The following is a 10817-nucleotide window of genomic DNA, read 5'->3' as shown; positions in this document are numbered from 1 at the left end:
ATGAAATTCTCAAGAGTCCTGTGACCCAAATCCTGTTAAGCACCATTGCTCCCAACGAGGGGGAACCTGCGCAGGCTCCCCAGCAGACGGGGCTCGAGGGTCAGGACCTGCAGCCCGCACCTTATACACAGCTGTTCTACCTCCTGTGACAGGTGGGGCTCCGCGCTCGCCCACAGCCTTCAGACCGAGGGATCCGGCATTCTCTGAACTATCACATGCAAGGACAGGCCCGCCCTAACCCACTGTGCAGTCTGCATTTGCAAAGTCCCGGTACCTTTGATTTCCCTTTAGTTATCCTTCTTCTCTGACTGCTTCTTCTTTTCAGCTTCCAGTTTTTGCCGTTTTGCTTCCAATTTTTTCCTTTGGTATACTTTGGCTCCGGCAAACGCCAGGCAGAGAATTAATGTTTTCGCTGCCAAGATATACAGCAGCAGGGGCACGTGTTCAAGAACCTTAAAGAGGAAAGAAACTATCTTAGATGATCTATAATTGATAAGGAAGGTTTCTCTCATGTTCCTTCATTCAACACACATTTCCTGTGCACCTATTATGCACCAGGCACTACACTAGATGCTAGAGCTTCACTGATGTAGGACAGACGAGGTCCCTGTCCCCGTGTCACTGACAGTCTAGTTTTAGGTGCCCTTCATCACTCCCTTGTTGCTGGCTTCACAGAGAGGACCACCAGTGGCCTGCAGACGTCATAGCTCTGCTCCCTCACAACCTGACCTTGCACTCTGCCGATCACCTGGCCCCCTGCGTCTGAGGCAGCAGCTCGGTCCAGTGCGAGAAGCCGGAGCCAGGGGATTGGTCCCAGCCCAGCTCTGCCACTGACTGACCCACTGACAGACTGTGCGACCTGGGTCAGTCACGTGACTTTCCTGAGCTTCTGCCTCTTCACCTGCAAAGGGAGGTTGGACCAAAACTTCCTTCTGAATTCTCCACCCTTACAGGATGCTGTGATTTTCTCTTGGTTCCAGCTACTCATGAGCACTGGTATTTGAAGATAAAATAAATATAAAAATAAAATACAATAAAACTTAAAACATTAAAACTGAGCTACTTGTTTGTTGTTTCTATCATTTCCTGTCGGAGGGAAGTTTTAACCCATTGGCTGGAATGAAGTCTGGGGAATAACTAGGGATTGGAATTACTCACTTTTTGCACCAGCAGGCTTTATTATGAAATTCTGTATACCACAAGGATCTCAAGGCAAATACTACACTAGTTTTGTAAACATGATTAGTATGGCCTGAGTGATAACGATGAGCTCTCTGTGTGATTAAACATTCCTTCCCAAATAGAGTGAAAAGGTATGTGAGACTCTGCGATGGACAGTGCATTAGCCCCTCCCTCCAATGATCTAACTGAAGCTCATCTGAAACTAGTTAGGGAAACCTTTAGCTGAGAACAGTACGCTCGCAGACGTGGAGGGCTAGAAAGGATTTTAAAGACGACTTGGTCTACACCTTGCTCTACACACGAGGAGAGTAAAGCTCAGGGCAGTTGAGAGGCCCATCCACGTTACACGGCTAACTCACGAGGAGGCCAGACTTGGAACAGAACGTTCCAAGCCCTACGCCAGTTGTCCTTCCACTGATTCTTGATTTTAATGTAGTAGAATTAATGAAATCAACAAGTTATGTCCCAAGAACACCCTGAGTGACTAGATAATGGTTTTCAACCACAGAATCATTTTAAGGTAAAGAATACACACAACACGTGCACTTCAGAACGCTCACTCTGGCCACAGTGTAAAAGACTAAAAATGCTACAACAGTGAAAGCTCTTATCCTGACGGGCAGCAGCAGCTTAGAATACCGATGTGGTGTCCGGGTCCTTCCTGCCTCAGACCTATGGCTAATCTCCCCGACCTCCCCCCAGCAACCCTCTAACTCACTTACTTTCTTGAAGGTTCACATTTTAGGGACGAGGATTGGCTCTATGTTTATAAGCCAGCTAAGAAAGAAAAGGTTACTAAATTGTACCTCCCTGGAGGCAAAGACCACCAGCTTGGAGATATAAACTTCTTTTTACGTCCACTAGGACTTCCCAGGCTAACCGAACCCTGGCGTGCTCTGGCAAAAGTTACCCTCTTCCAATTCTCTCAATCTCTATGGGTGAGCCTCTGGAGTCCTGTTATAACCAAGCCCCCATCACAGCCCATGGTTCCCGTGACCTAAACCCAAAACTTAGCTGTGGCAGTTACAGGAATGTACATCATTGCAACCAGAAGTTAGAAACCCACTGAAATGGAAACACAACAACAAATGGACCCAGGTAAGTGGTTTCAGTATTTACTTTCTTTTGAAAGGCTGTGGAGAGAAGGTGACAAGAGGCAGAAGTTTCGGGACTGAGAAGGGGCATAGCAGTGGTAGTGGAGGCCAAGGATACCACAAGGGCTAAAGCGAAAGGTTTCAGGGCCCCTGTTCCTGCAACACTCTTGGACAGTTTTGCTAAATCTTCAGTCGTGTTAAATCTCATCCTCTGATTTCCTTCTAACAAACCCCTCACGTTAACTCCCCAAACCTGCAAATCTTCAAGGGAGTAAATGAGTAAAATATAGCTGGGTGGATTAGATCTATAACAATTTTTTAAACAAAATCCCAATACCTGTGTCGTGAGAATGACTGACTTTTTAAACGCACTCTGTTGCTAAGGTACTAATACACAAGTAGGGCTGCCTCGCTGATGGCCACAGGCCGACCGAGCTAGAAAGGGAAGTACAGGATTCACCGGGGCCTCCATAATCCTTCAACCTCCCGGGGGGTCACCGCAATCAGGGTAGGAGAGGCCATTCCTTTCTGACACTACATGGAAGGGTGCCCCCCTTTAAACATGAAGCTGCTCCCCGGTAGCCCTGGAGCTGTGTGTCTGCCCGAAGTTTCTGCCCGAAGTTGGGAAGGTACGGGCAGATTTTATTCCTGACACAGGAAAGGACTCCTTTTGTGACAAGCAGGATTGGCCTGGGTGGTCAAGTGGGTCGATGTCACTACACAATTAAAAAGAAAACTTTCTCTGCGTAGTGCCTCACCGGTACACATCAGAATCCCCTGGGAACTCACTAACCCCAGGCCTACGCAATCAGAAACTCTGGGCATGGGGCCACATCCGTATTTTAACCAGTCCTCATAGTGGTCGTGCTACACGCTGTGGCCTCGCAGCACCAAGCACATGGTCTGACCCTCGCTGGCTGACGTGGCCTCTGGTACCAGCTACCGCCTGTCGTCAGGCTCTGCAGAGGCTAAAAAGCCTTCCCTACATCTCACCCCACACTGCTCTCTGCTTCCCCTACCCCACACCCTCTTACTGCCTTGTCTTTCCTTCCCAGCCTTTCTACTGGCAGCGCTGGAACCCCAACACAGGCGAAACAAACGCTCCCGCATCTCCAAGCCCTGCACAGAATGCTCACTCCGACTGCTGAATCTCAACCAGGCTCAGTCCCCAGAGCCCTCCCGCAGGGCCCCCCAAGCCCCATGGAGCTGGGGAAGGAGGGGGGTCTGTACTCTCCCACCTCCCTGATCCTGCTTCCAGACCTTTCCACTTCTTGCGATGAAAGCCAGCGGCTGTTCTGAACAAGGAAATGCTTATGATAATTGAAAAATTACGATGAGTTTGAAAATACACACATTACACATATATGTGGAAAAAGCACGGGAAGAAAATACACCAAAATTGTTCATAGTAGCCATCTCTGGATAGTGAGACGACACATGATTTTGATTTGATTTGATCCTTTTCGAAGCATCTATTTTCGTGACTGCTCTTAGCCAACCTCCAACCTACCCCATTCCATCTCCTTCCGGGAGGTAACGTGACACTCCCCTTCCCTCTCCAAGATGTGCTGACTATGCCCACAGCCCTCTGAATGCTTGCGGCTAACAGGAAACTCTCTGGTTGCCCTTGAGCTTCTGCTCCCACCAACTGCATCTAAGGTTTTACAGGGGTCAGTTGTGTTTATTCTGCAGCCAGTTTACTTAAGTAGCACTTGATGTTATAATAGATAATTTATTTAAACACGAGACTCATGAACTATGACTGTGTAAAGGAAAGGCTGTTTCCATGAAAACTAAGTTGCATGCTTTGAAAGACTCAATTTGAACTGGAAAAAAATGCAACTGTTGGCAACACAAATGTAAAAGATTAGAGAAGCAGAGCATAAAAATCAGGAAAGATCTTGTATGCAGATTGCTTCATCAGATCTTAGTCATCCACTTTAAAGAAACCAAAGTGTGAAATTATAGGTGAAACTTCAAAGGCATGGCTTTTGCAAGAAAAGTGAGGCACATGTGAGGGCAGTTGATGTCCTCTCAAAGAAGAGGCCTAGCCTTCCTCCAAAAGTCTGGCACATAAATGTACATTTATCTGTCTTCATTTAAAATATTATGTATTATTATGATTCCTGCTTTAATCTACTTTTCTTCCTTCTTTTCTTGCTTCTTAATCAACCCATCCCTACAGAACTACTATTCTGAATTTGTACGAGCAGGAGAAAGAAAAACCCCAAGCCATCAATGTTTAATGGTATTCTTACCTTCCAGTTCATGCTGGGCCAACTGGGAGCTCCCTCCTGGTCAGTGCGGGCCACTCCACTCAGGCAAGTTGGAGAGGGGGCCGGAGCGGCAGGTCTCACTGTCCTGGTGGGGAAGAGAAGAAGCAGGTCAGCGTGGGCTTTCTAGAGCAGACCACCTTAGGAAGACTTCTCTTGCACCGAAAGAAGGCCCATGAACAAAGACGGCAAGCTCTGCAGAGAGGAGGGTAAGCGTCCCCAACAAGGGGACCAGAGCCTGCTAGAAAGCAGAAGGCCTGGGTGAGGGTCGAGCTCTTGCTGAGCGGGTGGATGCCCTTGGCAGCTCTTCACTGGGGAAGGGAGCACAGCCAAGTGGAGGTGGCGGCACTGCTCCTGAGGGGACGCAGGCTCCTATCCCATTCATCTGTAGACGGAGGAGCCCAGGTCCAGGATCTGTTCCTCCTCCCACGCCCTGCCTTGAATGAGAGCTGGTCTGTGGATGAGTGTCATTTTATTTCTCAGGTCCTCTGAGTGTTAATTCAGGTAATCTTGGCTTTTTAAAATATCTGAAGGGAAGGGAATCAGTGATGGGGGAAAACGATATCCTAAGAAAGCCGTTCAAATCGAGAATGCCCTCTAAGACGTGAGAGAGACCTAGGGGAAGGTGAGGCGGGAGGTGACAAGGCAGGGACACGGCTGGAGCACAGGATTTGCTCTGAGGCCTCCTGCGTCACTATGTTTAGAATATGACACATACCCCAAGAGTCAGAAGACTTGAGCTCTGGATGAAGAGCCTACACACTCTGGTAAGTGACTTCCCTCTGGGGGCCTCCGTCCCATCTGCAAGTGAAGATGGGGGTGTCAACTAGATGGGCTCTGGGGCCCCTACTTTTCTTACAGTTCGGCGACTTTCAGCATAACAGTCACAGCTTCGCTCTACTGGGCCCGGCCGTGCTGAAGTGCACTACATGCGTTAACTCAGCTAGTCTCCACACCAGCCCCATGAGGTGTAGTTTACCGTCTACACTTTGGAGATGAGGAAACAAAGTTTCTGTGACACGTCCAGAGTCACGGTGGGGACTGAGATTCGAACACATCCAGTGCGGCTCCGGAGTCTTATCCTAAAGCAGACAGAGAGCTCTGCGGTAAAAAAACATGGGGATGCTTCTCTTTAAATGTATTTACAATTAGAATCAAGAAAGCAGACAATTTCACAGGCCTTTAGAATGGGGCTGATGAGATAAACTTCAGGGAGGACGGTTTTTAAAATTTTCACTTACAAAAACATCTAAATAGAGAAAGTTCAGACCTCATTTACTCAAGGTCATAGTATGTTGAAAACAAGCTAGCAGTTGGCACAAGATAGCCAAGTTTTCCCCGTGACTTTTTCAAAGTCAGATAAGCTAACAACAGGAATTTACACCATAAATCTGTTTACATGCGATGACCATGACTGAAGGTGTGCATTACCTTCACGTATGAATGGCCTGTTTGTCTTTAAGTAGCAGCAGATTCTGCCCTGCACTGGAGAAATATGTTCCTACCAGGTTATAACCTGCTGCTGGAATTTTCACTTGGAATAATCTCTAATAATCTCAGGAATCAGCCATGTTGTAAATTAAAATGTTTAAGGTTGTGCAAATTTTATTTTTACAACTCCTGCTTTTACCGAGTTGTCTGCAGATATAAGTAGACACGTTTGGCTGTTCCCCACACATTTTCTGAGCCCAAATTACATACTCGGTGAATTGAAGTAGGTAAGATATTAATCCCCAAGGTCAAGGACCACGAGTAGGTCCAAAAAGGTTATGGGGGAAATAAAAAGAACGCCCGGGGCTCTGGCCCTCTGGTAAACATGTACTATGTTTACTCGCGGTGTGACCTTGGATGAGTCACTGGGCCTCTCTAAGCCTCAGCTCCCTTGTCTGTAAATTCTCCTTCAAAGATTGGATCATGAACACTGAGCACCATGTTCAGCACATGAAAAGCACTGAACAAATTATCAACCGTAACTGTTATGATAAATACCTTTCTCCACTAATGGACATGTCAAGCTGCAGGACACAAGCAAGTGGCATCCAGGGCAAAGTGTGACAGCAGGGTATAAAGAACCGCCACTGGGCAACCAGGAGAAATGGACTCTATTCTTGGTGGCACCAGTGGCAAGGCATGTGACCTGGGGCAAGCCATCAGCCTCTCTAAACCAAAGTGTTATCGTTTTAAAAACCAGAACCCAAAGAACAACGCTGCAACACTGAAATGCCTAAGTCACCACTCTCTTTGATATCACAGAATCTGACTAAAAATATACTGGCAGCTGCCTCAACATCATATCTAGAGTGATAAAATGCAATCTCTTTAGGAAAGAAACATATTTAAAGTCCATCTGCAAAGCAGTGGAAGGGGTGCATTGAGGGTGGGAGATGAGAGGGCAAATCAATCAAACTCATCCCCACCCACTGCCTCCAAATGATAACTTTTCTCCATCTCCCTTAAATTACAGGCTCCAACTCAGCCATTTTTGTAGCACCCTGCAGGACTTCAGCAAATGAGAACAACTGAGAAGGCTAAAAATATCACCAGGCTATTTGCTCTGCTGCCATATGTACACCTGGTGCAATATTAGAACCAGGAGGCAGCTGGCATCTGAGGGCTGAACTGCAAAAGCCAACAAGACCGGGACAATTTTGAGAGGCATAAAATCTGTGAAGTGCAGGAAGTTTTAAGCTTCCCCTGGAACTATCCACCGTCTCAGCTTAAAACCCAAAAATAACAATGGCTTAGGAAGAAATAATTCTCTTTCCTTCACTGCAAAGATATCCTGATTTCTCCTTTGCCAGATTTCTCCTAAAAAACAGAAGACCCAGTGGCTTATTTTGATTAGGCCAATTACAGCAATATGGACAATGTGTAGTCTACAATTTTCTTCTTGGCACACCTAACACACCCAAGGGTCGGTCTGTCTCTGGGTGTCTCATTCCAGCCACTCATTAGGCTGTGTCCTTAGTTTGAATTGTCCGAAGTTGTTCTCATTCCCCGTCTCTACCGTTTTCACCTCAACCCTTCACACAGTCATCTGAAAGTAGAGATAGGTGCGGGGAGGAGAGGGTTCCAGCTGAACCTTGGGTATCACTTGGTCGACCTCTGAGCCCCACGCCCGGGTCAGCCGGGGTTCCCAGGGCGACGGGCTGAGCCTCGGCTCCTCCGTAGCCGGAGGGCCGGGCCAGGGTCCGCTACAGCCGCGATACCTGGGAGCAACGCCTGCCCCGCTCAGACCCGAGGATGAGGACCAAGGGCGACCACTGCTTCCCCGCCCCCCCTCCCATTCTACAGAACATTCCAGGGCATTCGCACGCCCCCAAATCTCTCTGGCGGGAACCACCTCTGGGTCCCCGCCTCGGCCTGCGTGCCAGCCTCAACACGCCGCCCCCGGCGCCGGATCCGCCGATTTCGCGGCGCCTGGACAACCTAGCTAGGCAGGACGCTCTGCCGGGGGGGGGGGGGGGGGGGGGGGGGGTGGGACGGACGTGACCGCTGTCAACCCCGCGGTCCCCGGGGGCCCGCTGGAGAGCGTCCTGCAGAGAAAGTGCAAAAGCGGGGCGGGCCGCCGAACTCCACAGCGCCCCCAAAGAGCTGCCGGGTCTCGGGTCAGGATTCGGCAGACACGGACGCCATCCACTTACAACTCCAGGCCACGGAAGATCCAGCTCGCCGCCAGAACACGAACCACGACTCCCACAATGCCGCGAGAAAACTACATGTCCCAAAATGCGCCGCTCCGCGCGCCGGCGCAGTGGGCTCCGGCCACCTCGGAGTGTGCGCCGCTGCTCGCGCCGCCGCAGTGGGCCCGGGCCGCCTGGGTGGGTGCGCCGCTCGTCGCGCATGCGTTTTGGGCCTGACGGCCTTCGGGGGCCCGTGACGTGGGTCACCTGGCGGAATCGGCCTGGACCCGGGCAGGTTCTCGTTCTGAACTTACCTGAGCTGGAAGACGGCGGTCGGAGGGCGGGCGTCGCGGGGGCTCCTGCCGCTCAGCCGTCTCGCATCCCTGTACGCTCCTCGCTGTGTGCGACTGAGGGCACGTGGCTCCCCAGAAGTTTCCAAATTTAGCGTTCATGTTCTTTGTCCAAAATACGTGTGTTTTCCCTTGGGATAGCAGTAGGGTGCCCGGTACTAGGTTCCCAGATTCCTTCATTCAACAAGCGCTTAAGAAAACCGGAGCGGAGTTTGAGTCCACTCAGTCCCTGCGGCACGGGAGGGCGCAGACTGGCCACCCTCCCCCCCCCCCCCCCCCCCCCCCCCAGTTCAAGAATAACGAGAGGGAGGTTCACAGACTTCTTACTGCGTGCTTGGCTCGCCATTTTTTGGTTGAGGAAACTGAGGCAAGGGAAGATGATGTGGCCGGCGCAAGACAACGTGTGAATTGGAGTGGCAAAATCTAGATTTGAACCCAGGCAGGCTAACTCCGAATCCCATTGGGACATCTTGGTGGTGGTGAAGAACGAAATGTTAGGGAGTGCAGAGGAAAGGACAAACTGGAGGATTGGGGAGAGGGGGGTTAGTTCTGTCAACAAGTGAAGTTTTCCTGGAGAAAGTAACTAAAATAGCTTTGTTCTAAGCACTTTGTGGCAATTTTCTAATTGAAGTCTCCTAACAAGCCTATAAAGGACATAATATGACTGTAACTACTTCACAGATGAGGAAATGGAGACACAAACTGATTAAAGTAAATTGTCCAGGGATGGGGCTTCCCTGGTGGCACAGTGGTTGAGAGCCCGCCTGCCGATGCAGGGTACACGGCTTTGTGCCCCGGTCCGGGAAGATCCCACATGCCGCGGAGCGGCTGGGCCCGTGAGCCATGGCCGCTGAGCCTGCGCGTCCGGAGCCTGTGCTCTGCAGCGGGAGAGGCCACAACAGTGAGAGGCGCGTGTACCGAAAAGAAAAAAAGAAAATTGTCCAGGGTTTTAAAACCAGCAAGCGCCAGAGCTGGGGTCTTACTCTGGGTTATCTGGAGCTAGACTCTCTCAGGGCAGCCACTATAGTCCATAGGTTCCTTTTCAAATCGCGTCTGATCTATGCTGTAAGAAGTAAATGGGGCTCAGGTCATTTGGAGCCAGTAGACCAAGCAGAAGGAACTCTAAAAGCAAACGGGGTGGAAAAGAAAACTAGCAAGTTGTTTGAACTGGCATTTTCAGTTGCCAGGTTGAAAGTGGCAAGCCTGGGTTTGGTGCAAATTGATACTGGAGTGACAAACGGGGACAAGTGGCAGCAACTGTATACCCAGAATGCTCGTAAACATTGGGCATTTCTCCCATTCCCCAAAAGTAAAGTTGGTACTGATAACCATCTGTGTTGGCCCCATATACTTGAGTGATGATAATAAAACATACTTAATTAGGAAAACCTAGGATTTCCCCCCTTAATTTGTTTCCTTGTGTCAAAGATAAACAAAGCTGGACACCAGTTCAAGTGTTAAGGATAGACTTTATTAAGCAACTATTGCAATAGGGGAGAGAGATAGGGGAGAGAGTCCAGCATGAACTGAACTCAGCTTTGTCTTTGCCAGAGGGTAACTGGCATTTAAAAGGGGAAGGAGGGATTGGGGCCGCAGGCACTTGAGCAGAGTCAGGAAAGTGGAAATTTACAAAAGCAGAGGGGATTGGTCAACCTGACCTGGGTTGTTAACAGACGCTTTTCCGGAGGAGAAACAAAGTTCGATCTTTATGACTGTCCGCAGTGGTGCATGTTAGAGCAACGTGCCCACAGTTGGGGACAGTTACTCCTTGAATGTTGGCACCTCAAAGAGACAAGACAGTTCTGGGTGGTAAGGATTTACACCTCAGAGGGGGAGACAAAGGATTTATAATTGTAAGATTTCTTAAAATAGCTGCCCTAGGAGGGATTCAGGGGGCTGATTTGCCTACCATCAGGTTTTGGCTGGCACAAAAAGTAAATTGAGTTTTCTTAGGCAAGCACTTTAAAGCGGGCTGGGGTCCCTTAGGGAGGCAACCTAGAGCTGTTAGAAACTATGGTAGTGTTAGTTCAGATGTGGGGAGGTGGATGATATCTTTTTTGCCAAGAATGTGCAGTGTTTATAGGGCAAGAGGTCTAGTCAAGAAGAAGGCTCAGAGGAGCCTGACCAGAGTTTGGTCAAAGACATAGTCGTTGTCAGATGGTAGAAACCTTGGATTCCTGTCTGGATCCAGACCCAAGCTGAGATTTTGTAGCCTGGGTTGCTTGCTCTGGGCACACTGGTGAGAATGTTCCGTGTGGTACAGCATTTCTGGGTTTCTGATCTAAGGAGGGAAAC

The 10817-nt window shown here is 49.4% G+C and overlaps 1 protein-coding gene across 1 annotated transcript; it reads right to left on the bottom strand.

Moving 5' to 3' along the window:
* Positions 1-287: 287 nt before the first annotated feature.
* Positions 288-4546, bottom strand: SMIM11 (small integral membrane protein 11). The gene is made up of 2 exons (XM_065877024.1): positions 4535-4546; positions 288-452 (listed from the first exon to the last, which is right to left on the bottom strand). The coding sequence occupies exons 1-2, from the start codon at positions 4544-4546 to the stop codon at positions 288-290; spliced, it is 177 nt and encodes a 58-aa protein (XP_065733096.1).
* Between the last annotated feature and the right edge of the window lie 6271 nt (positions 4547-10817).

This window comes from Phocoena phocoena, chromosome 4 (genome assembly GCF_963924675.1).
Source record: "Phocoena phocoena chromosome 4, mPhoPho1.1, whole genome shotgun sequence".
In the NCBI taxonomy this organism is placed as follows: Eukaryota; Metazoa; Chordata; class Mammalia; order Artiodactyla; family Phocoenidae; genus Phocoena; species Phocoena phocoena.
Note: the sequence above shows the minus strand (reverse complement) of the source record. Positions and strands in the feature narration are given on the sequence as shown.